This window comes from Gymnoscopelus braueri (genome assembly GCF_963280865.1).
Source record: "Gymnoscopelus braueri genome assembly, chromosome: 10".
Classification (NCBI taxonomy): domain Eukaryota; kingdom Metazoa; phylum Chordata; class Actinopteri; order Myctophiformes; family Myctophidae; genus Gymnoscopelus; species Gymnoscopelus braueri.
Genome location: NC_137611.1, coordinates 22,904,353 through 22,931,916, shown reverse-complemented (window position 1 = coordinate 22,931,916; position 27,564 = coordinate 22,904,353). Strand labels below are relative to the sequence as shown.

At 40.9% G+C, this 27,564-nt stretch overlaps 1 protein-coding gene across 1 annotated transcript; it reads right to left on the bottom strand.

Annotated features, from left to right (window-relative positions):
- Positions 1-22,242: 22,242 nt before the first annotated feature.
- On the bottom strand, positions 22,243-23,298 carry LOC308093458 (cytosolic 5'-nucleotidase 1A-like; the record flags this gene model as incomplete). The annotated part of the gene is made up of 1 exon (XM_080439795.1): positions 22,243-23,298. One exon carries the CDS (start codon positions 23,296-23,298, stop codon positions 22,243-22,245), a length of 1,056 nt encoding a protein of 351 aa, XP_080295921.1.
- Positions 23,299-27,564: the final 4,266 nt, after the last annotated feature.

Below are 27,564 nucleotides of genomic sequence, written 5' to 3'. Positions count from 1 at the left end.
CAGTCTCAATAATACATGGAAACATTAATTGTAAATTAAATATGATATGGGTTTGTCTTAATGCCTTGCTGTCAGTACATGGTGTCAGCACATAGTTGATGGTATAACGCACATGACTCACAGAAGGGAGACTACATTACTCCCAATTTTGAATGGGCATATATTTCTACGAGGGGCCTGTCACAGGACAACCTGTGTCCTTAGACACTAAGGACTCCACAGTGTAAGGGCATTACTGCACAGCTGCTTCCATTAATTGACTGTCATCAAGCTGGCTTGGAGGTGTGTCTGTTTAGTAGCCAGTTTTGTAGGCTATGTATCTGTATTGTCTAATTTTATTGTAATGATTTTGTGATTAATTATTTGATGCCTGGAAATGCATTTTGAGTTTGTTCAGGAAAGATGTAATTGTGTAGTTAGTCTAACACATGGGCCATGGTTAGCCTTGTTTGAGTTGAGGATGCCAATTACTAGTCATTGTGGATGGGTCTCACCTGGTGAGGCTGGAACTGGTAAATGGAAAATGCCCAATTAGCTTGAAGCTATAGAGTAGACAACACCACAGGAGAGCTGCCAGACCTTGGGGGAAAAGGCATTGCCTGTAACAGTATCTTGAGTTTTTGGTTTGTTGATTTTTTTTCTTAGTTTAGTTGTCAAGGGATAATTTCTGTGTATTGTATTTTTGGCCAGTATTATTTATTTTTGAAGTATTATTTTTGCTTGCATTGTCGAAATCCTGCACAGGACTGTTTTTATCTGTGTTTGGAGGTAAATAAAATACAGAAAATCTACATTCTTGGAACCTTGACCATCCGGCCAACTGTTACATTGCCCATCTGTTGAATATGTTGAACAGTGATGACCAGTATGTGAGAAAGCTTGCTCGATCTTCTCCATTATTACACCTAAAATGACTCAAGGCCCCCCTGGCGTGTGGTTCGGATCCTAGCTTCCTAGGCTTCAAGAGGAAACCGAGTGGAAAGCTGCCGCTCCCCTGGCTTTGGGTGTGTGGTCGGACTGGCCAGACTTAAATGATCTGTGCTGCTGGGCTGAAGTTACCTTGGAGTGGGTAGAGTCTAACTCTGAGGTTGTGGCTGTCTCAGAGGATGCTATATCTGACTCCATATCTCTGTCAGAGCAACTATGACTGTGTATGGAACAGAACACCAACTTCCACTGACTAATGCCCGAGGTCGCCTCCTGTGGGCGCAACAACAAATGCAGCGGCAACAATGGACTGAGTTGAGACTACATGGGAAGACTGCATGTCTCCCTGCTGTGGACCATTCTGTCTCACTCTGTGTTAAAAAATGTTTCCATAGATGAGTATGTTGTTGCCTTTACTTTGAAAGCGAGATTGCAGGTTTTACCATCTAAACTTAATCTCTCCATCATGGTTTCCAGGCAGTCACTGTATACATCCTTGTTGTTTCCTTTATCCATGATTTATGTCTGCTGTGTCTGACAAGTATGTCAACTATTTTGTAATTAATAATGTCCTGCCGTCTATGCACTTTGTAACTGGCAGTTTTCCTATTGCCTGACTGCACATGTGTTTATGTCCTTTGTACAAGGCATTCTTGTACTTCTGTTATGTTGACATGAAAAAATATTTCAAATGTGTGTGAGAGACAACATTACCAGAAATGTACCATTATTGTATCCTTCCATATTGTGTGTTTGTTAATGTAATGTAATGTATAGTCTATATTTTTACTGCTGCATTCCTGTTTTCCTGTGGGTGCACTTTTGATGGATAAAATGCATTCATGTGGCATTCATTTCACTTACGCGGGGAACCTATGTGCTGAATGCTCCTTTCAGTAGTACAACTGCTGTAAGCAGTTTGCCACAGTTTGCCGCTACATTCCTAAGCCCGAGGGATGTTTGTACAACATGCCTTTTCAAAATGCAATCGACCAGAATGGGCAAATCATCCATCATTCAATCATCCATTCATTTAATTGAATGGTATTGCATACACTCTGATATCTAAAGAGCCACTTGTCACTCTCTTCAGCACTGTGTGTGTGTGTGTGTGTGTGTGTGTGTGTGTGTGTGTGTGTGTGTGTGTGTGTGTGTGTGTGTGTGTGCGTGTGCGTGTGAGGTTGTCATTTTTCTTTCAGAAGCAACAATTACAGTATACCGTACCAGATGGAAACCAAGGGTTTCCAGTGCAGTTCATGGTTGAGGGTATACTGTTGGTTGCCACTACCAGGGTTAAGGGCTGGGGAACACATGATGGGAAGATGCGTAAATACATTTGATTCTGTGGTTTGGAGAAAAACATTCACTCTGAATTCATCTTGCATCAATGTACTGTGCTTGTCTGTATTTATTTATTATATAACAGATACTAATATAAAACCTACAGTACAGTATATAAATCAATTTACTGTATTTTACTTTAAATAGTCATGCGTGGTCTGAACATGTTGTACTTCCTTTCAGCCTGGTTGTGAAAAAATTGTTGTTATGGTCAAACCTTTTCAGTGGTGCACTTGCAAGACATTTTTGAAGTTTAAATCGAGCAATTCAATAAACTTTCGCCAAAAAATGGTGGATAATAATATAATCCACAAAATAATGATGGCTCCAGCACGGAATGTTGAGAGCAATTATATACATTGGTTTATTGTTATGGAAGCAGTAGCCTTTTAGTTAAAAGACAGTTTGGGATGTTTAGGTGGATATAATGTTATATAAGATATCAGGTGTCTTTGCATTGTTTGGGTAATAGGATGCTGAGGTTAGGGAGGAGTATATTGAGGTCAGTGGCTGTTTGGTAGTGTAAAGGGTAGTTAAATTGAAAGGACACTTTTTAGGATTAAGGGACAAGAGACTAGTGTGAAAATACTGAGCAGAATATCCCATTAAATTAAGAACGGGCGGCTGTGAGTGGTACGGACAAAAGAGAGTGCTTTTAGTATCCAGCCCGTAGGGAGTTGTGGTAATTCAGTTTTATCATGAACCATCAGAAATAATACATTTTAGTTGTAATGTGCTTTCCAATGTAGAAACAATCTCAGAGCACTACAGAACAGAAGAATAAAACAAAGGTACCAGGGGATAATGAAACAAAACAAAACAAAAAAAGTGGATACTAATCAAAAAGCTTTCCTGCACAGGAAGGTATTTAGCCTATAGTGTTAAAGGAGGCCAGTACATAATATGTTTATTAGAGCTGTCAAAGTTAACATGTTAATAACACATTAACACACCTCTATGTTAATCGCAACTAATTATTTTATCACAATCAATTGCAATTATTTTGGGACATTTGACCCACTCGTAGTTTAGGATACAGCATTGTGTCCATGCGCAGGGATCTTCTACTGAGACGTTTAGATCCTGTGTTTGGATTGACACGATCCTGTTTCTGGTTTGGCACGATTTTGAACTGAAGGTCAAAATTCAATTCCTCCCCTGAGCAATGTGGTAAAAATGTCAGCACTTGCGCAGGAGACCCGGGGTAGAAAAGGAAAGTTACATAGTTCAGCTTCAAGTAAAAAAAATCTTCTTCCACCACTGCCTGTACTGTGAAATCTGCTCCACAGGTTGTTTGAAATAACAGATCAATACGTATAAAAGCATTACCTAACTGACCAATCAATTCTCTTAAAAAATTGCATCACTATGCGTAGATCCTGTGGAGCTCGGTGTGCGGATCTCTTAGGAGGGCCAGATTGTTCAGAGACCCATTGCAAAACCCATTGGCTTTTACACTGATATTTTTTTATACGAGAGGTATAGATTCTCGATGGAGGGAGTGAATTATCTGTGTCAGCTTCTTGAGCCGTGAGCTGTTGACTGCAAGCAATATCAAAGCCATTTCATTGTACTTTTGTAAACCCATATCATCCTACAGTACATAAGAGACTGACTGAAGTAGGGCTGCAACCTGCAACTATTGATAATTTTCTTCTCAGCGAAAATTATATATTTTATTACTAGCCTATTATTCTATCAATTACCTTTTCCATTAATCAAATAATCAAGAAGTGTGTATTTCTTTTATATTTTGTAATTTTTCATACACATTTTTATACTATTCATATAGTCGATGCCTTATACAGGGTGATGCCCTTATTCGACACAATTAATACATTGTGACGCTTTATCGCCGTATGATATTCGTGTTCTGTGTGAATGTACTCATGTCACAAACAGTTCAAGAAAATATATTTCTCTGCGAATTTGCGAATTGATTGCATGAAAAAAAACACCCCCAGTGCGTAAGGACCTTTAAGGTTTTCTTCCCACGTTTCAAATTACCACATCATCCAAATAAACTGCACAGAACTCCAACCCACACACAACTTTGATCATTAATCTTTGAAATGTGGCTGGGGCATTTCACAGCCCAAATGGCATGTATAAACCTGATAGTGTCACTGCACAAAAGCACACATTTCTCTGGCTCTGAGAGAGGGTAACTTTCCAGTAACCCTTAAGAAGATCAAATTTGCTGACATATCTGTCAGCACCTGACCGACACTATTTTCCATCCAAAAATCCTAGTGTATTTAACTTTGCTAGAGTTTCAGAATGTTTAAGTCATGGTTGCAAAACCCATTCAGACTTTTCCTCCTCTTCCTCAAATGCTGACATGGAATCATTTAGTAATTGAGCCTCACCCGAAGGAGCACGCACATTACAGTGTAGGCTAATCGACTTTCTCTGTCACACACAAAAAAACACGACTCTGAACATGCTGCTACGCCTCACAGAGGAGAACACCATTCAAAATAATGCCACACCAAACATTTCAGCACTACCTGTTTAACTCAAAACACAAGCCCAAAATTGTAATACGGTAATTAATCATTAATAATTTTATCAATGCTCCCCAAACTATGACAAAACACTGTTGTCCAAACTAATACTGCCAATATCTAGTTAGACAAAAAAAATGGCTCTAAAAGAGCACCCTAAGGTGGCTGCAATTCGGCACTGCAGGGCTCTTGAAATAAAATACATGTAATATTAAGAAAGCTAAATTTATTCTGCAGTTAGTTATTGTGTGCGGATGTGTGAAAATGCACAGGTGTAAGAAAATGCGCAAAGTAAGCTTGAGAGGAAAGAGAGACTGACTGCACAAGTTTCCTAGGGAGCTTACTGGGGAAAAGGGGAAAATAATGTTGGAACACAACCTGTCAGAAATTTTAAAAGGGTCATATTAGTCTGCCTATACTTATTCTACAAGATCTCCCTCCACACAGCTGATCCAATAATCAATGATCAATACTTATTATAAAGCGCTGAAGTCACTTGAGAAGCCCCATTTAACCCCCATGCAGAGATTCAGGTGTCACAGCAGCAACAGCAGGAATTAGGCTACTGCTAAGAGACAAGAGCCATTGATCATTAATTTGAATCAGCCGTGGAGGGAGATCTTGTAGGGTAAGTGGGCAGACTAATAAGACCCTTTCTGATTTCTGTTAGGTTGCGTTCCCACATTATTATTGACTGATATGGATCACTCAAACGAATTGAATGACTGACAACAGGAAGTTATGCCCATAATTCACACAAGGCCTCATGGGACACTGGAAACTAGTGGTGTAAGCAGTCACACCATGGTGTCAGCCATCAATTGTAATGAGCCACTCCCCAAATTCAACATCTTTCTTTCTCTATATCTCTCGCTCACATTCTCTGCCTCTCTCTCTCTCTCTCTCTCTCTCTCTCTCTCTCTCTCTCATTTTTATCTCTCTGATTTATTTTTCGTTGACCCATAACGAACCACGGTCCTGCTGTGTCGATGTTAAGTTGTCTTTTGATCTGCCTGATGTTACTAATCACCACCCGGAGGAATGGAATCACTAATCACCGTTTATAATGAGGAGAAGAAGAGGAGAGGAGCAGAAGCATGTAGACACACTTTTGTTCTCTGCAACATGCAATCTTGTGAAAAGTCAGTAGCATGATGAGTATATGATAATGAGTCTGCTGAACATCGCTAACACATATCTTGTGTTATGATAACTTATGTAACATTATTCCACTACCGCAAGCTGGCTGGTTGTTAATACAACCTGAGGCCTAGACGCACAGCATAGGGTGACTTGCTATACAGCTTCTCAACTCCGCTCCTAGTCCAACGTCTGTTCTCAGCATTGCACTGCAGTAATAAACTAGGAGATGAGCACCGGCACACAGAGACACTGATGCTCTTTATTCAGAGAATATTAAAGATTCCCAAATGATGATCAATGGGGTTTTCTTTCAAAAACTGTACATTTACTGTAAGTGTTATAACGCTGTATTTCTGTGGACAACAGCTCATTAAAAATACTGCATTTGACTTTTTCATCGCCCACTATTGTCACACCAAAAAGCACTTCTCTCCCTACCCATCTGTCTCCTTTGCCAAGTGGATATAGCAATCTTTTAATTAATTGAATGTAATGGCAGAAACACGGTCCTGGTGCTGATCCGTCAGTCTAGTCGGTTCCTACAGTATTCGCCTATTCGCCAGAGAAATGGTAAGTGGTGCATTTATATAGCGCTTTTATCCGAAGCGCTTTACATTCACCCATCAATGTCGTGGAGGAAACCATCCAAGGCACCAACCTGCTCATCAGGAGCAATTAGGGGTTCGGCATCTTGATCAAGGACACTTCGACCTTAACTCTGGGGGAGCCCGGGATCGAACTGGGAACTTCACATTTCCTATCCGGCCGTTCTACTGGCCACTCTACCCCTGAGCCACTGCCACCCCTGTAAGCTTCCAGTGAAGCTTACAGCATACAATGGGAAAGAACATGTAAGACCTCCTCACACATCCTTTAGTCAAGTGTTCACTGTCTTGTAATGGGTGATCTTGTGCCGGAAAAGGTTGCCAACCCCTGCCTTAGACAAATGAAAAACTGAAAAAATACCAAAATAAAATCCAGACATGGAAAGATGAAAAGCTGAAAAACTTGCTGTCTAGACTTATGGGGGCAGAGGTTTGTGTTTCTGTGTTGCTCCCTCCTCCGGGGGGCATTAATACGATTCTACTTCAACTTCAAAGGTCAGAGACCAAGAAAGACATTCTGATTTTGTGGAGGAAAAGGAAAATATTGAGGATGAAGATAATGGTAAGCATTTATTTTACCAGATATTTACCAAGTAGATGGTAATGAAAGGAATGGTACTGAAACATTTTGGGACACTGAACTGAAACTCCTGCCTGAGAAAATAGGAGATATAAGGTGTGTGTGCTTTGTTTGTTGGAAACGTTAGTGAGAATTTGCCTTTTAAAGTTAAGACTTTTGGACATAATGATGCATCATGTCCAGATATTCACATGATTTGGATATTTTACTTTCATCTTTGGATTTCAAGGCGCTTCCGAGGCTACTTATCTTTTACTATCTGTGTACTAAATATTAGGAGTGTAAAATAAAAAAACATGCATAATTTGCACTTACTCAAATCTATTTCTTATGGATACTTTCCATTACTATATTTTATTACCATCTAATTCCCCAGTAAATGTCAATTTACTCACTAGAAAATTTAATTATGTAGCACTTAATATCCATTTCACAATCTAATTTAATTAAGCCGGAATGGCTGGGGGCAGGAGATGATGTTTTCACCCCTGTAAGTCCTTGAATATATGTGTCTGTGTCTGTGTGCGTTTCTGTGAGCAGATAATCTCTGCCACCGTTCGACCAATCAAATCGGTTTCATTGTGGCGCTATAACTGTCCGTTCCCCGTTTTTGGAGTCGTCGTACAATAAATAGAAGAAATAGATGATAGAAAATCTACAAGCTCACAGTGCATCATGTTGTGACGCATCGGCTATTTTTGGTGACGTGTAGGCGTAGAGGGAAAAGGGGAGGAGACCAAGTAGAGACCCCTGGGGGACCCTGGTCAAAACGAAGTATACAGTTTAATTGGTTACTAAACATTAAACACACACCTCCTTCCACACCTGTATCCATCCAAGTCCCACAAGTGTTATTCGCCCTTCATCCTGTCAGATTAGAGACATTGATCTGCATCTCTCCTACCACTTAGTGACTTGTCTGTGTGTGCATGTGTGTGTGTGTGTGTGTGTGTGTGTGTGTGTGTGTGTGTGTGTGTGTGTGTGTGTGTGTGTGTGTGTGTGTGTGTGTGTGTGTGTGTGTGTGTGTGTGTGTGTGTGTGTGTGTGTGTGTGTGTGTGTGTGTGTGTGTGTGTGTTCTGCGCGCGTGCGTGTGCGTGCGTGCGTGTGTGCATGTGTGCGTGTTTGGCTGTAGATGTGTGAGAGAGCAGCCATCTGTTGTTGGTAAGGCAAGATCATCCTTTGGCTGATTCTTCCTCTCTGTTGTTGGGGACTGAGTTCTCTCCACTTCTAAACCAGCTTCGAACATCAAACTTGCGGGATCACATCAGCAGAAGCAAATAGGTGCAACCACAAGCTGAAACACATACTGTGCACAACTTCTACAGTATTTCTGGGAACAAAAACAGAGACATAACTCTCTATAGGCATGTAGCGTTGTGTGTGTTGCATGTCTAGTACAGAACAAAGAGTAGGTAACTTAAGTACAAAATGTATTGGCACATCGAACCAAAGAGTGAAGTTTCAACCCAATGCACTTCTTCAGACTGAACAGAAACTAAAAAGACTGAAGAAGAGCGTAGGTTCAAAAGGTCGCCTTTTGTGCCAATTAATTTTGCACTTAAGGGAGCTACAGTGTGTGTGTATTCGTTCCTTCCCTGTTGTGAGACCTTCATATAACCCCATATATCCCTAAAATATAGGGATGACCCCCCTGTTGTCCCATGGTTTTCAGGTGGTCACCTTGGCCTCTCATCAGAAAGGAAAATACATAGAGGGGGGGGGGGGGTTTGCAGCAGTGTGCAAAGATAAAGAATTCCATTAAAATTCAGTAGTGGTGCTAAAAAAAACACTGTTCACATTGTCCACCATGTCCCACATTAACAAGCTAAGTATTGTCTTTTCCAACCCACTGTCATCTGTCTCTGGCTTCCTTAAGGCAGACAGCAGGTCAGGGATGCAAAGCCCTCCCTTTGTCTTCTGTTCAGCAGGACCTCAGAGAGTTTCTGTTGTAGTGTAATGAAAGAGGAGCGTGCAGTGCGGTGTAGTTCACAGCTGTACTGTGTATTGATTAACAGAAAGCCCTCCTGTAACAATAGCTTAAAATTCTTTACGTTTTCTTGGTGTGTTTGTTGACTAATGACCCTGCCCGCAGAAATGCATGGCAGGGTGTTGTAATACAGTATGTCTTTCCTCTGTGTGTGCTGTTGGTGGTGTTGTTGTTGTTGTTGCGGTTGTTGTTGTTGTTATTGTTTTATTAGCAAGATAACTTGAGAATGGGTGGGCAGACTGCAATTACTTTGTTCATTTATTTATTTTAAATTGTTTGGAAACATTGCATTTATGAAAAAAGTGATTGAAAAGCCACAGCACCCTCAAGTATTAGAAGGACAATATCAGTCACCAGAACCAAGGACGGGTGTTTTAAATGAATCTAACATGGTTAAAATGTAGTTTGAAGTTACAATGGGTTTGTGATAAAATAAATATCAAATATATAAATGCTAAATTAATCAAGCAAACTATCTGGGGTGAAACACAAAAGCGATGAGTAAAATGACCCCAAACATGTTTGAAAGTGAAATATCCCTTTAATATGACTTTCACTACATTTCAAGACAAATACGGTACTTTTAACTCCACTGTATTTCTAGATAGGGAAAAAGTAACCTACATCATGAAATAACCATATTAAAATGTGAAAGTAGCAGATCTACAAGCTCACAATGACGGGTCATGTGAGCTTGTAGATCGGCTAGATGAAGAAAGAAGAAAAAGAGGGGTGGGGAGAACGAGAGATAGAGAAAAGCAAGAAATCATAAGCTATACATTTTTATGCAATATAATCCTGACCTGAGCGCAGAGTTTCAAATGATCTAATAATTGAACAAGGCTATTGTATCAGACAGAGCTCTGACAACGTCGTCAGATGGGGGAGGGGTGGTCTCGGTAAACTGTGTTGTTTGAGCCATTTATCAATCAAATAGATGGCTTATCAGACAACGTCACACTGATAAGTAGCAGTATGCGCACAGTTTAAACAGAGCGTTCTGTTTACCATTCAGTGCGGGTTAGATCCCACCTAGTGTATCCAATCATTTCCATGAACACAGCTGTTTCCGTGTCCGCTCTAGTTCAAAAAACGTCCCATAACCATTTTCTTCATCGAACACGGCCAGCATATCATTCTGACTAAACACACTATGTCATACATGTGTTTAGTAATGTGCTTTTGTGTTCTATCGTTAAATAAAACCATATTTACCAGTCTGTGATCCTGTCTGCAGAAACGCTAAACAAGATGGCTGCTTCTGCAAAAGTGAGCTAGCCCTTTGATTGACTGGCTGAGCGAGGGAAAAAAAAAGTTGCGCGTCTCTATACTGATCAACCCTGCAAGCTGATAAACCAACCACTTTTTCTTTTTCTTCTTACATTACACCATACTCCCTCTCACTTTCTCTTATGTATCTATTATTAATTAATCAATGATTAAAGGTAGGGTAAGTGATTTGCGTTGGTTAAAATAATTGTTAAATAGCTCTATATTTTGATAGTACTCATTGCTATAGAGTGTTTGTTCAGTATTAGGAGTCTCCTTGTCTCTCCAGCTCTTTATAAAACAGAAAATGCATTTTCGTTTCAGTTTCAGTTTCATTTCCAATTTTATCCAACCAGGACAGAGAACTCAATCAGGATACAGATTAAACAAGTGAAATTGGAAGTGATGACACTAAGAAATGAGCAGACAAAATTGGAACTGGAACACTATACAAATTAAGCTTAAAAATTGGTACTTTCTCCTGATTGGCTGAGATTTTGACACCTACCGAAAAATGTATTTTCTGTTTATTAAAGGGCTGGAGAGACAGGGAGACATCTGTTACTGAAAAAACTCTCTATAGCAATGATTACTATCAGAATATAGTATTTTAACCTTTTAACAAAATACTTTTTGTTTTAACCAAAAAATATCACTTACCCTACCTTTAACTGACAGAGAAAGGAGGGGCAACTGAGATGATATAGGTTCTGGTCCTGGGGATTTGCAGGAGTTTGGCATTCACAGAAGTGAAGGATCAGGATTTTTGTGTTTGTGGACAATGCTCCCCCCACCCCCATCTTTTTCTTGTCTTTTCCCATTTGTACACTCCAAAGAGGTAGAGACATTTGAAGACAAGAGGTGTGCTTACATTGAAATCTGAACAAAAATAAGATTGTTCTGTTTTATATACTTAATTTAGTAATTTAGTATAAACCTGTGGAATAACAGACATTCATTTAGAGGCCTCATTAGTAAAGATTAGTATTCCCAAGATGCATTGTAAACGAGTAGCATGAAACAGGTATGTCAGTACAGGTGTTTCAGTGAATGATAATGCTAGTCAGAAATTATCACTCTAGATTCTAGTTTCTCTCTGAGGAAAATGGAGCTGTCCAAGGTCCTGAAGTTTCTGCAACTGTGAGGAGTTTTTCCTCTGTAAAATAAACACACATGAGCATGTTTATAAAAAAAAGCAGCTGTCATTGTGAGATTGTCTATTGCTAGATTACTGCTGGCATGGCTCACCTTTGTTGGTACGCTGCCATCATGTGAACTATCGAAGGCTGTTTTCAGGTCTGTGTTATGGCTCCTTTTGTGCCCGGATAAACTCCTGTGTCTCCTCAGCCGTGAATTCTACCTAACCATCCGCAGTTTGATGGCCAAACTCATCCATGTTTGACATGATAAATTACTTGAATAGCAGTTTAAAGTATGGTGGAAACTTTAGCTTGCACTTATTGTTCAGCTGCTGTATGACCCCTAGGAATGATACAGCTTTAGCTTGTACAGATTGATCAGCTGCCATATAACGCCTGGGGAATATATAACAGCTGATCAATCTGCACAAGTTTATCACCCTTGCATTCCTTTTATCTCTCCCCTCACTCATGATAAATAAATGTGATAAAGTAGTGGTGTTAACAGCAGTAGTTGTAATATCTTTGAACAACTTAAACACCTTAAGAGCCACACATACATAAACTAGCTAATTTATAGACTTACTAGACTGGAGCCTACACTTAGGGACCATTCAAGTCGGGAACAATGCAAGTTGGGAATGATGCAAGTTGGGAATGCAAGCCCAACCCGTACCTGTCTGATTCTCTGTGTCCCTTTTATACCCATATGTGGAGTTCTGTGTGAGGCAGAATAATTTGCATAGTATATGGGCATGTTATGTTTGTGACGTCCAGCGTCCACCGTCCACCCATGCATTTGTGATGTTCAACATCCACCCATAAGCCAATATAAATATAAGATATATAATACATTAGCAAAGCAAAAATTATACAACTACACTGTATAGTGTGTGTCTGTGGTTGAACCATCGGTAGAGATGACAGTTGATATAAGCAGCAGGCATGACAGTCAAATGATTCTTCTACACATCATGTGAAGGCAGAATGTTCATTTCCTCCAGTCATCAATGATGTATTTGCATAATCTTTATATGTCCATGAAGGTATTTTAGCTGATGCTTTGAAGAAATTACAAATTCTAACATAATTTTTGTACATTAAATAAGTGAATCAGCCCACCCTTTTTATATGCTATTAAATTGCTACATAAATAGTTGCCAAAATACCCACTCTGGAGAAAAGTTTTCTCAAGTGGTTATCCAGGAATTTAAAATGTATAATAGAGGACAGTTCTAGAACAAAGTGTGTTTATGTGTCCTCCGACACATAAAGCGCCATTGTGCATCAAGTCACTAAGTCATTATGAACTCATTATGAGTCCTTCATTCTGATCAGTTTAAATTCACGAAGTCATTAAACATTGCATCCCTGGCACTAAGCTTGAACAAACTGAATGGTAGCTATTGGTAGCGAGAGGATTTGCTGTTTTTAATCCAGCAATTAAGGGCCCATTGTGTTTAAAAGAGACCAAAGACATAAAACAGCAGAGGAGGTGACTAGGGGATGGCTTAGGTTGTTAATTCACATCATTCAAAAATGAAGGTATCAACCTTCTGCACCTTTTGTTGTTTAAATCTGAATTGTGTGAAATAGGCTGTGTTTATTGAATATTGGTACACACTAAAATCCACAGTGTTAATTAAACTCTGAGAGCGTAGAAATGGACCTAAGCAGACTGATGAATTTACAGTATCAGTGTGCAGCCAGACTGACATGACATTACATTACAAATAACCAACAGTAATATGTAACAATAATCCTCTCACTCTGAGCATTTGAACCCATTCCCAGCTTGGTGGTGAGATACAGGGAAATACTTACGGTTGAAATCCCCCTGGCTGCTTGGCAGAGGTAGGTCCTCCTGTCTGACTGCAGTCTGATAGAAACCAATGGAGACTGGAGTCTTCCAAAGCTTTATCAGCAGCAAACAGCAGCCATATGACATCATCGGCTACAATAGAAATGTCTGCTTCAAAAATAATCTGGGAATTTACATAATTTAGAATTACTGTCCATCTTTTCCCCTCTCGCCCCTTGTTGCTCTAATGTGCACATTTTAAGGCTTGCCAGGACACACAGATACAAACGTTGACATGCACGCATATGCTTGACACACACACACACACACACACACACACACACACACACACACACACACACACACACACACACACACACACACACACACACACACACACACACGTGAGTGCCTACAGTATAAAGTCAGACCAATTAACACGCATACATGAAGCCAAATGCATTCCCAGACTGATTCAGGTCACTGTGATTGTCAGGTACTGTTGTTTTGGTTCAGGAAAGGGTTCAGTTAAACAGACATTAGAAATGGAAATATGGAAGAAATTGCCAAGAAACAAAGAACCAGAGGACTTCCACTTCAGGCTCTTTTCTTCTTGGTTGACGGCACTAATTATAAGGTCATCTCAAGACCCTGAAACGTGCAAAGCTCCGTTAAACAACTGTTATTTTCCCCAGACCAAACTAAACATCTTTCTTTCTTTCTTTTTTTTTCAAGCTGAGACTTGAATTGTTAATCCATTGGAGGTTTACATGTTCCTACCCACAAAATGTGAGAAGCATAGGAGTTCCATCCTAACCAGTATTTCATCCTAGAAGATCCTATATTAGTGTCTTTTTATGCAGTACACTATCTAACAGTATTTTGCAGGCAAATTGGCTTGGCTGAATCTTGGTACTTCCTATGCTAATGTACTATAATATTATCTGTGTTTGGCCTTGGTGGAGACAGCGGAGCCCTCAGGCCTGTTGGTGACACAGCGAGTGGATTAATGTACAACATATCAGGTGTCTTCAAATCCACGCACACACATACACAAATACTCACACACAGGTACCATACATATTCACTGTCTCCACAAGGCCACACACACACAGTCGGGGGCGAGACTATGTTTTCTCCCCTTTCCATCCGTCCGTCCGTCCGTCCGTCCGTCCGTCCGTCCGTCCGTCCATCCGTGAGCAGCTAATCTCCAGCACCGTTTGACAGATCGGCGTGAACTGTGAATGCGCACTCCCTGCAGGCCAGAGCAGAACCTCTGCCCAAAATGTTTCACATCGGCCTGTTATAGCGCCACCAGGAGGCCAATCTTTGCAAAACACCATTTTTTATATTATTACCTACAGATTGTGTCCAAACAATCACATCCTGATTGGCTAAGATTGACTTTCAAAGTTTGAGTGGCCCGTTTTGAACAAAATGCCTCAAATCATGATTGCTGTGAAACTTTGCACGCACATTTCCAATAGAACATGGAAGAAATGCAACCCACCTTTTTTCTAATCGGCCTCATGGTGGCGCTATAACAGGCAGATTCACGTTTTGGCCCATAGCCTTGAACCGTAGGTCATACAATCAAATTTATTTTCCCCTTGGATTCCTTGGATTATTACGTAACTCCCCAAATCCACGTCCATTTGAACCTGTGACTGGATTCCAAACATTGCTGGCCCACAAGCTACCTGGCCTGGCAGAGACCTGCGCTCCGAGGAGCACAATTTTCTAGTTAATAATGAAATATTTTCATGTCAGACCCCTGGATAAACACATTTTGAAAGTGCACTCTATTTCAAAACCTGGTTGTGAATCTACCTGTGAGAAGGAATAATTCAATCTCCTGAAGGAGAATTAATTGGGCTGAAGGTTACAGCTAGTCATCTGTTCTCTTACTGCTCAGCCTGTGTGGCATGCCCTGCTATTGCCATGTATTGATCAATGTCAAGGGGTAAGAAATGTCAGCAGTCTGTTTGTCCATCAGCATACAGGCCTTCTCTGGATGAATCTCATTAATTCTCATTAGTAACACGACACTCTCCTGTCAATCAGCAGGCCAAAATGTCAGAGGAAATGGGTGCCTTTTGGGCAGTCCAGCAAGAATTCAAATGAGCCAATTAAACCTTTAAAAGTCTGAAACTTTTTGATTAATTTAGGACCGTTTTCACAAGGACATCACTTTTTGTTAGTTGAGTAGTTTTACATCACAATAGGCCTTGTCTGTTCAGCATGGTCTATTAGTGTGTCTATTTAGTGTTAAATTAAGTTTTAACATACATCAATCAGTCACATTATTAGGTAAATGGTTCCATCATGTCACACACATCATCCATGTCACACACACACACATGTCCATAACATTAGGTATGTCTAGTTTGTCAACCTGTGGAAATTTAGAACAAAAGACTATAGTTCGAATAGTCAATAACAATATCACAAGTGTCCTGTTCTTCCAGAAATAAGTTTAATGAATAATAATGCTCCAATGTGGCGTTATCTACCTGGAAATATATTTTTGGTTGTGGTGATGTCATGATGACGGTCTATAGACGAATCCACAGACGCGCTGCCTGTAGTTGCCTGTAGCTGCCTGTAGCTGCCTGTAGCTGCCTGTAGGCGGCCATTGCTGCGGTGTCACGGTGCGGAGCGTTGACACCGCAGCTATGGCTGCCTACAGGGAGCGCGTCTATGGATTCGTCTATAGGGCACACCTCCAAAAGCACTTTCTCTTCTGCTCATATTCTGCACCACAAATGCGCAAAAGTTGAACCATATGTAGTTTGATTGATTGATTGATTGAATACTTTATTAGTCAGAAATGTAAACAGCACGAGGTAGTTAAAGTTAAAGTCAGACATTTAGGCTAAAAAAGTTGTGGTCCTATACCGCTTCTATAAGCGGTATTTCCCCCTGCAGCTTCCTCGTGTCCTGCCGGCTACGACCCATGACTGACACAGCCCTGGGTAGGCCACCCAGCCTGGCGACGACCGGCACTCAGAGGAAAATCTGTGCAGTGAAAGTGAATGACTGACAACCTACCTACACATCCTCAACATGTACGTATAGTCAAAGTATCTTTGACCGAGGCACCTACTCTGCAGTGGCTTTAGTGAGGTTACTCAGTGACCAACAGTAAGAGACTGTGACATGTGTGAATGTATCACATGAATGTGCACTAGACTCAGTGTTGCTGAAAAAGATTGTGCAAGTTCAGCAAATTCTCCCTGGGTTTAATAAAGTTTAAATAAATGAAATGGAACAGTTGGGGCCTTGGCTCCTGGCTGTAATAGGAGGACAGATACAGGGTGGAACAGAGAGAACGTGGAGAGATTCTTAAAAAGACGAGTTTTTAGATCCCAACTGAGGAGTGAGGACACAGGGTACCTCTGCAGTCTGCAGTTTGATTACGGTAACAACAGGCTAAAACTAGAGAAGTGCGCTCCTCCCGCCAGTCCTGCCCGCCTGACCAGGGCTGTGTCAGTGGTGGGGTGCATCAGTCAGGACGCAAGATAACCATACTGAATCTGATGACTCCAGTGCCACCCTGGCAACAACAATACGCTTTTATTTTAGCCCCACTACTAACATGAAACATACTGAGAGTATGGTTCAAACGGTGAACGCTCGGTACAAGCGGACCACTTGGTGAGAACAGTCGGTATCAGCTATAGGCGGAACACTCTGCCCGCTTGGTGAGAACAGACTACAGGCCCTTATATTAAGTTAGGAACTAGTTAGGCAAAAACTGTCAAAACGACGGAGGCGTGCTGTCTGAAGCAGACTTGAGCCACGATGGCCACCGCGAGCGACCTCAGGCGAGCGGGTCGGCGTGCCAAACGTCTGCTTCAGCCAACTCAGCGCCGTTCTAGTTACGTCCCGATTGGGACAGAATTATAAATCATCACCCCCCATCGCCATCATTTTAGTGCCAAGACCAGTACACACACACACACACACACACACACACACACACACACACACACACACACACACACACACACACACACACACACACACACACACACACACTCTCTCTCTCTCTCTCTCTCTCTCTCTCTCTCTCTCTCTCTCTCTCTCTCTCTCTCTCTCTCTCTCTCTCTCTCTCTCTCTCTCTCTCTCTCTCTCTCTCTCTCTCTCTCTCTCTCTGTGTGTGTGTGTGTTTGTGTGTGTGTCAGTGTGTGTGTGTGTGTGTGTGTGTGTGTGTGTGTGTGTGTGTGTGTGTTTTCATAGCTGTGTTTGTGACAATAAATCAATTTCATTTGCAAACAGATTGCTTTTTTTTGACACACAAACAAACCAAGCTGATATCAACTCAAATGCAATACACAGTACATCAATTAAATGGCTTGACTTGGAAACAAATATTCAAACTCATTGTCTCAACAGAAAATAATAAAGTATATTAGATAGCAAGTTTGTGTCATTTTCCTATTCATAGTGTAGGCTACAATGTAAAAACAAAAACATGTTTTGTTTTTACTTAATTATGTCAAGCTGTATGGACTCGTTAATCCATGTGAACTAAATTAAATTGCTTGAGCACATTTTATCCACACACAGACTTGTTGAGTATATCTGTGATTCTGGGTGTACTGTACAGTGAACCTCAGTGGTAAGAAACATTTCAGAATGTCCACTATTGAGGTCCCGTACAAGGCTTGAAAGTGCCTTGCTCAAAGGTATATAAACCACTTTCACTGATGTCCCATTTTTGGTCATTTGCAATTTTTCAAACATTATCATTTTCAAAAATAGACACTCAGCAAGGTCACAATTCTTTGTGAGCTTGCAGAGAGGCTATTTTCTTTTTAAATTGAGCTTAAGTAATTAACAACAAATGGTAGAGTATGACTAGGTACAGTAACTATTGTTGCAGGAGTTTTCATGAGGACCAGTTGGGACTGTTGAATACAGTGTCAATACACTGCATAGGTAACTGTATTTTTTTATTGTGGTGTTGGAGAGGGGCTTGGATGTGTGTGCATAGCCTCCTTGTGCCATTCTAACAATAACAATAGGCTCAGGGCTGGGTTCCAGTGGCCTGATAGAGTGGAGGGCAGCACAAAGTGTGATTATCATCTAATAAACATGCAGCCAAGTGCATTGGGCTGAGCTGATATTATTCTTGTCTTATCAGGGAGAGGCACAAAGGTCTGGGGGTGGTATGGAGCTGATGGTGCAGACGGAATGGATCGCAAGGAGGCCTGCCACTGGGCCTGGTGCACTGCAAGGACAGCCTGTCTGTAGGGGAGACGTCCACACAGACAACAAAGACATACCCACACACAATTCAGATGCCAATAGCAAAAGTCTAGCCTCAACGAAACCTTCCCAGCCCTTCTGAATCCTGGCTTATACTTAGTGGTATGATGGTATATAATGTATGTGTGTGTGTATATATATACTGTACATACAGTATATACTAGATATATACTAAACGTGTTAATATCGTGAGCCTTTGTTTGCTATATAGAGCCTGTTTTTGTAATTGATCCAAAATCCAATGCAAGAGTTCCATTGAAAATCTGCTGAGCAGAAAGTCGGCTACCCTAATAGGTCTCTCGTTTCTCTCTCTTGTAACCTTACAAGGCAAGGCAAGTTTATTTGTGTAGCCCATTTCATACACAAAGGCAATCCAAAGTGCTTTATATAAGGCATAACAAGTTATTTAATGACATAAAGGGCATTTTAAAAGCATACAGAAATAAAAAATAAATAAAGATAGGCTTTTAAAAAAAAAGGTAATCGTGTAACTACGGTTATTTGCGGTATTATTTTGCTGTTGTTCAAGCATATTTTCTGACTGTGTTTGACTGAAACCTTATATTGAATTGAACCAGGATTTCTGAACCAGGATTTCTCCTTCGCATTTCCCTTCTGAATAATAATATATATTTTTTAATCTATGAAATGTGTACATAAACAAGGGAACCAGGAGACCTGGTACCGCCAGACCCCTAGTGGTTGAAATCTGAATGGCCGGACTTCGCATGACGTGTGTGCAGAGGAAAAGAGGGACAGGACAGGAAAAGAGGGACAGACCGACCGACAAAGCCTCATGTAGGCCGACCCCTTGGGTCTGGCAAAAAAGATTAGCAGCTAGGTTTCATCAGGTGATACAGTCACTCCAATGCAAGATCACTTCTCTCGCTTAGTCTTCTTGTACAGTAGTACTTAGTCTACAAGGGCTCAAGGGGAACCTTGTAGTACTACTCTTCCAATCCCATATGGCAGTGGCGGATCTCAGATTTAAAAAGGTCCTGTGTCTCGTCTTTCTGTTTTACTCTCTCTTTCTTACTGTCTCTCAGTTCGGCTGCATCCCAGGTCTCTTTAACTAAATCCTTGTTTCCCTCACTTGTGTCCTTTCCTTGGATCTTAGTCCCTCCCACCGAGGATGCATGGAGGAAACGAGCCGAGCAGAGCAGAGAGGAAACGAAGACAATAGACAGAGAAGTGGCATTTCAAAAGTCTTGTTAAACAACGTCAATTTCTGATTATATTACAACAATACAGCTGAGCCTCACCAACCGCCACCTTGATGACTCTGTTTAGACACAAAAAACCTGCACATTGATGGCAATGAAAGGACAACCATTAGTTATGCCACCGCTTAATTTGCCCCACTACAGTTTCCCATCAGCATACCCCGTGACACCGAGGTGCACGCACAAATGGACATGTAACATAACATTGCCATGGTGTATGGGGCGGAGTCATTAACATGCCGGTCAGTTTGTCCGGTCATGTTTCCTCGCTCATAGATCCTCAGAGAGCTCCTAAGTCGCAGTCCTTGCTCCTTGGAGCAGGAATAAGACTTTGCACGACCATCAAAATGGCGGACAGTGGAATTTTGGTTGAAGTGAGGATAGAGGAGCAAGGAAACATCAAGAGACTTTGGGATGCAGCTTCTGTCTCAATAGCAAAATTCCAATACCTAAATCAATACTTGCTCACTCTCTGCTCACTTGCTCACTCACCCGCTTAACCCCCGGAAATTGAAACAGTTTGCCTATTTTGGTAAGCCAGTTCTTTGTTACCCTTGTGAAGAAAGCCTGTAATCTGTTTGTCCGTTCAGTTGTTCTCGTGTCTGTGCCTGTTCCTGCTGCCTTGTTTTGCCTGAGCTCCTGTTTGATCTCTCTTGCCGTTTGGATCCAACATTGCAAACCTTGACTGTATGATCCAACATTGGCCCCAGTGGAGATTTTTTTATTTATTTTTTTGCTTGTTTGATGTTTTTTTTAGTTATCAATATGCCAGTTTGCCAGCTGTTCGTTGCCTGTTCTTCAAGGTACAAACTGGCCAGTCATAGACCCAACATATTGCTTTTGTTCCTGGCAAGATTTAGGAGTAACAAGTGTTTTATATTTTTGGAATTATTTAACTTACATTTTATAATGGAAGTCAATGGAAGTGGGATCAGGCCTTGAACCTTGCCCAAATGATGTCACGGAATGGCTTTAGACGTTACCTTTTTGGCTTTTTACGGCATCCGCTGAAAGAGGGCAAGTCTACAAATAGGTCTACTGTATCTGTCTGTCCAGGGCTAATCTCGCAAACTGCTGGACCAATCACTGGTAACTTTCTTATGCATGCTGCCGGTAGGTGAAGGAAGTGTCTCTTGATTGATAGAATATAGTCTTGTACTTGAGTAGGGGAGCGTGGGGTAAGATAAGCCCCTTTTTACTTATGTTATCCTTGAGGTGGGGCAAAAACAAAAGTAAAATCTAAACATCTACCCTTATTTCAGGATGTCTTCTGTCATTCAATTGAAATGATATACATCCATGACAAAAGGCCATAATGTGACTTCTAAACAAAAAAAAAGTGGTCCCTGGCTCATCTTGCCCCAGGTTAGGGGTAAGTTGACCCATCTAATAATAACACTTTCAGGTTTAAACAAAAAAACTAAATAATGTACTCATTTATCAAACATAATTTCAAAAATGTAATGATACATTAATAATATAATATATATAATATAAGACTTTTCCAACTAGTCTTGTTTATTTTCTTAAAGGTAACTTTAAGAACTTTAGCAATATAAAACCAAACCAATTAGTTTGATATTTAACCTTTTAATATTTGCAAGTGGTAAAATAATATTGAAAACTTTTCTTAAATGAGGGTATTCATGCAAGTAAAAGGTCAGTGGGCATAATTTGAGTAGCAAAATCAAATAAAAAATAAAAAATAATAATATATGAAGTGATTAATATTAGGGGTAAGTTGAACCATTGGCTCAATTTAACGCAGCAGTTGGTTCACTTTGCCCTTCAGCCACCATTATAGTCTAATACTTCAGGCAGATTTTTTTTTAATAAATGATGTTTTTATACACTGGAAAATCACCAATATGTATGATATATATTTTTAGACCTGGATACATTTGCTTTGATACAACAGTCCTTATACCTGACATGTAGAAAATGTAATTTGACAGGTGAAAAACATTTCTTTGTGTGTAAAAGAATGCTTTCCACTTCACACATGTGCTTCCAAACTTCACAGCCAGTTAGAAATGATTGATGCTTGCTAAGGTCAACACAACACGTGCACAGTTTTCGAGATACAGGGGGTTGGTCAACATACAAATCTTACCCTGTTCTCCCCTACATTCTTCTCATGGTCCGTTCTTTGCATTCTTAAAAACTGTCTGACTGATAATCTGACTAGCATCTTTTGTCTTTATTCACAACTTGCATCACAACGTGAGCATCGTTATCTCCATGTTCAAGTTCATTAGTTGCAAACGGATGCATTAAGATCACTGTTCATCAAAAATATGAGCACAATCAATGAACGGGGGCACCACTGGCTGCCTCTCACTGTCACTAGGAGTACTACTACACAATAACAGACAATCTGTTGCAGTCAGAGAGACTGAGGAGAAATGGCACGGTTGAAGTTGTTTTATTTTAAAACGTAAAAGATTCAGGGCTTTTGAGAAAACATCTGGGGCTGCAGTCCAAGACGCCACCCCGTAGCTCCGCCCTTGCTATAGTGTGCAGAGGTGTTGGCAGAGGTGGTGGTGGTTCCAAACGCCTTGCCCGCCTGAATGTTGAACATTTGGTCATCGAAGAGGATGTGGGGTTTTATCTTCTTCAGGAGCGGCTCTTTGGGAGCTCCAGCTGCGATAAAAGCCTCGTCAATCTCCAGGCCCCACTTCTTTAGTGTTTTAATGACACGGACCCCTGAGGAGGCTGCACTGCGGGCTGTGATCAGGAAAGTGCGGATGGGACAGTCAATACGCTCACCCTTGGTATAGAACTTTTTTTGGAGTTTCCCCAGGACGTCGAGAAATCCCTTCAGTGGAGCCTGGGCAAGTAGAATGTCCTCGTTTTTCTTCTCATGTTCAAAGAACATGTCCAAGCCACCTTGTTTCATGATAATCTCAGACTCATCCGAGAAGATCATAGCATCTCCGTCAAAGGCCACTCTCAGCTGGGTGTCACTAAACTCAGTCTCATAGTCAGGTGAATACATTGTGGCAGCGGCAATGCCCACTTCAACTGCCTCTGTGACTTTCTCAGGGTCCTTGGAGAGGTAAAGGTTGGTATCATAAGCTTTCAGGTAGCCGATGGGACTCTGCCCTCCAGTCATGCAGAATCTCTCAATGGTCAAATTGTAATGATTAATGCTTCTTATGAGTCGGACTGCAACTTCGGCATGGCTGTTAGTCATCAGGACAATGTCAAACAACTCCTCACTGTCTGGGTAGTGTTCCCTCAGCCTCGAGTTGACTGTCATCAATGCCTTAACAAATGGAAAAGAATGTCCTGGCATCAGAATCTCATCTTCGTGCTCCACCTGATAGGCTATGTATTGTTCGACTCCTTTACTCACATAAATGTTGTTCTCTGCTACCATGTCGAACAAGGTGCGAGGGGAGATGGCTACAGTAACAGCAAGTTTTGGGTCGGGTGGTAAAGGTGATGTTGTTACACCAAAGTGGGCTTTTCTCGCAGCCCATTCTTTTTCCTCAATCATTTTTTTTACAAAGCTTTGAATAACTTGAAGGTGTTGTATGCTACTTTTCTAGTATTCACTCCTCTGTCGATTACACACTGGTTTGAACACTGATAACTTTAAGGCTGTGGTGTGCCTTTTAAGGACAAAATTCAGCAACAGCACAACAACACCACAACATCACCTCTACGTCACAAGGGGCAAGACATCTACTCGTGTGGTCAGATCCATCAATCTTACGTCATCAATTCCAGCGATGGTAATGATCTATCTGACGTCATGTGAGACTAACCTACATCTGAGCTGAACCAACAAAGACCATTAGACAATGATCTGTGAAAAAGAAAAAGCAATCAAATGGCAGCAAAGTTACCTCACAGCTATACACTGACTGATGGAAAGACTTGGCACGCTTCACACCTGTCTTTAAGCTGGAAGCCTTCACTCATCCAGCAGAGGAGCAGAGGCCTACGGAGCCTGTTACAAGTGACAGCGAGATACAAGCAAGATAGGAAACAGCCAGCTTGGCTCAAAGAAAATGTTACTTGAATATTAAGAGGGACGCTTCTGTTGCTGTAATTGTGTTCAGAGAGAAAGGAACATACCTGTTCCGTTTCTGTTGCTGTAATGTCAGAGACAAAAACAACTCTGCTTATTGTTCATGTGCATGTGTATCACTTGAAGAGATTTGCTTTGACCACTTAAACCCCATATGGGTAACCGGAGTCCCTCAGGGCTCAATACTAGTATACTATTTTCTGTTTTCTGTTATTGTGGGGAAAGCTTTCGCTGAATAGCCGATTGACAAGCTCACAGCGCGACGCAATGAGCTTGTTGATCTGCTATTGCTATTGCTATTGCTGTTAACATATTTTGTTTTGGTATATACTAATATATATATATGTTATACTGACTAATTTGGGTTTTATAAATAGCACAAAACCTATATATGTGAAAAATAATTTGGGGAGTTACTTCCTCCCCAAAGCACACACAAGAACTTTGGCAATGATTGGACAAGCGGCTTGTGATATTAGCCCCGGACACACACACAAACAAACACACACACACACACACACACACACACACACACACACACACACACACACACACACACACACACACACACACACACACACACACACACACACACACACACACACACACACACACACACACACACACACACACACGCACACACACACACAGACTGACAAACCCTCTCCTAGACGGCTTGCCTCCTACAGAGCCATGCCGTTAAAACTGTTAAGTCGAAGTCAATGGGCTGAAAATACCACACTGTCTGTATGGTCATTTAAATGCCAACAAACATGAACAGGCCTTTAATTTTTCCAGCAGAGTGCCAGAGCCCGACAGACTGGCTGGAGACATCAGTGGTGCCTCACTGGGGCCTAATTCACCAGTTTGCCCTATAGCTGCAAACAGAGCTTAGAGTGACAGGTCAGACACAGCCTTGCAACATAATTACAGTAAAAGGTCAACAGTGACTCAGTCTGGTCAAACAATGTAGTGGATGTTTTGTTCACAGACAGACAGACAGACAGACAGACAGACAGACAGACAGACAGATGCCTATGTGTTTTAAAACCACTATTTGTCCATTATAATAATAATAGAAAAATTACTCATATTCACACTGTCACAGGATCAAATGGTATTTCAGCATCTTGCTCAAAGTTTCCATAGAACCAGCTGTACAGTTTGAAGAGTGTTGCCTTTTCCCTGCTCAGACACAGGAAAACAATATCTTCAAAATGTCTTTGGGATTTAGAGACCTGCTCAGTATCTGAGATAAGACCAAAGGTATGGTGTGTATAATATCTCACACACACACACACACACACACACACACACACACACACACACACACACACACACACACACACACACACACACACACACACACACACACATTACATTACATTACATTACATTACAGTCATTTAGCAGACGCTTTTATCCAAAGCGACTTACAATAAGTGTATTCAACATAGGTAGGGAATGAAAACTACTAATCACCAGAAGTCTTTGAAGTCACACACACACACACACACACACACACACACACACACACACACACACACACACACACACACACACACACACACACACACACACACACACACTGTCCCCTTTCACATGTCAGCTACCAGTTATTAGTGTTTACCGTGAACCAATGGAATGACACTTGTAAATGAATTTAAATGGATCAGGCTTCATTCTGTATATACAATTTTCTATAGTTGTGCATGCATGTGTCATGCTGACAGATTGCTAATCATTTATTTGCTTCACAGCTGGCCTTGTGTTGTTTTATTCCTTTTGATATTTTACAGATTTTGTGTACTGTGCATGTATTATTTTATTTACTATTTCCTTATTAACAACACCCAATTGAGCAATTGTAGTGAACAGGTGCAGTGGATGAGCTGAATAGGACCAATAGGAGGCTCTCAATTATGAGAAGCTCCAATTGGTGCTGGGCTTGACGTCTCTTCCTATTTAAGGGCCACTGCAACACTGCAGGAGAAAGGAGGCAGTTGTTCCTCGACACAGGAGCAACTGTAAGCCTGGACCCCCACTGGAAAGGGATTTATCCCTTTAATGCAAGATAAGAGTTGACGTCCCTATGATTCTATGTGAAATTTAAAGGTCTAGTGAAATGAAAAATACGTTTTTCACAATTTTAGAGTGGTCATCATATGGGCATATAATAATAGATGCCAAAACAAAATTTGAAAACCCATGTGTGGTAATAAGTATGTTCATATTATGACCACGGATATGCTGTAAAAGTATGAGAAGGAAAAATCATTTCACCAGGTCGTGCTGGAACCTGTGGTACACTAATGATTTCTTTAAATGGATTTTGACCCCGGACTGTTCTGAAATCCGACCCCTCCTCCATCTTCCCCCCAAAAGAGACATTGAACTGGTTGCCTCCTACACTCCCCTCCTTCCCTCATACTCCCTCTGCTCTTTTTTATTGGTTGTGTAATAAAAGCTGACTGTACACGCCTGCCTCTGTTTTGTTTTGGTGGTGTGGCCAAATTTTGGACACTCTCTAGAACTGAAGCCTTAAACCCTTTTGTTACCTACAGCTACTATGTAATTGTGTGTGTGCTGGACATTTATGCACCTACATAAATAAAAGTATTGATGTGAGAGTTTGTGCCTCTTTACTTTTTGTTTTGCCTCTTTCCTCCCTCTGTTGTATCGACAGGCATGTGCAGCAAAGTTAACCAGTTAATCACTTTCAACCTGCCGTCCATATTTTCTGCATGTCTTTGTAGGCGACACCCTGATGTGTTTACATACACGCTAATCTTAACCCAGTTATTATATTCTGGTTATTTAAACGGTCATTATCTGATTTCCAAAATTGAGGTAAGATTTTAATTGGTAACAAAAAGCCTGATTAAGACTCTTGATCTGTCGATATATTTGGGCATGTAAAAGCTTAGATTTTTTTTTTCTGGCTTTCTTGATATGCATAGGTCTGAATACGTATAGCCAAAATAACCAACGCTATGCATGTAAACGTATGTCTATGAAATTATTGCCATAACCTCATCCTTCAGGATATTAGTGTGCATGTCAACACATCGGCAGATGATCAGGGACCTCGGAAGACACAGTGATACTCTAAAGGAGCATCAGCTAAACTCTGTAAACGTATACGGCCCTCAGAGCTGGAGTACCGTGGAGGTTTTAAACCACAAAACTAATCAGAATTGTCAGCTGTGAGAACTTGCAGAGAGAGAGAGAGAAAGAGAGAGAGAGAGAGGCAGACAGAGGGAATAAAAAATAAAAAAATCTGTTGTGTTAGTCTGACATTTACAGTAGGAGGAGTCAAACGACGAGGAGGAATGTCAATCCACTGGGGTCGGTGTATCTCTTCTACCCACCTAGTTATCTCTCCACAGGAAAACGAATGAAAAACCTTTTAACCACTTAATCCCTTATTATTTTCGTAACCCCGGTTCTCTGATATGTTATACTTCATCATACGGTGGTGTCCTGCAGAAAAAAACAGATCTACAAGTTCACAACGAGTCGCGATGCAACTTGTAGATCTTGTTTAGCTTGTAGATCAGCTATTTTAACGTTTTTTTACAAATAGCCCAAAATTGGATTCCAGGGTTAAAGTGGTTAAAACATATTTGCGGTCTGCAGGGATTAGAGAATCAATGATTAACCCAGAGCACATGTCCAGGATTTCATCAGATTAAGATGATAAGAGAGTTTGAAATCAGGGGGCTTGTA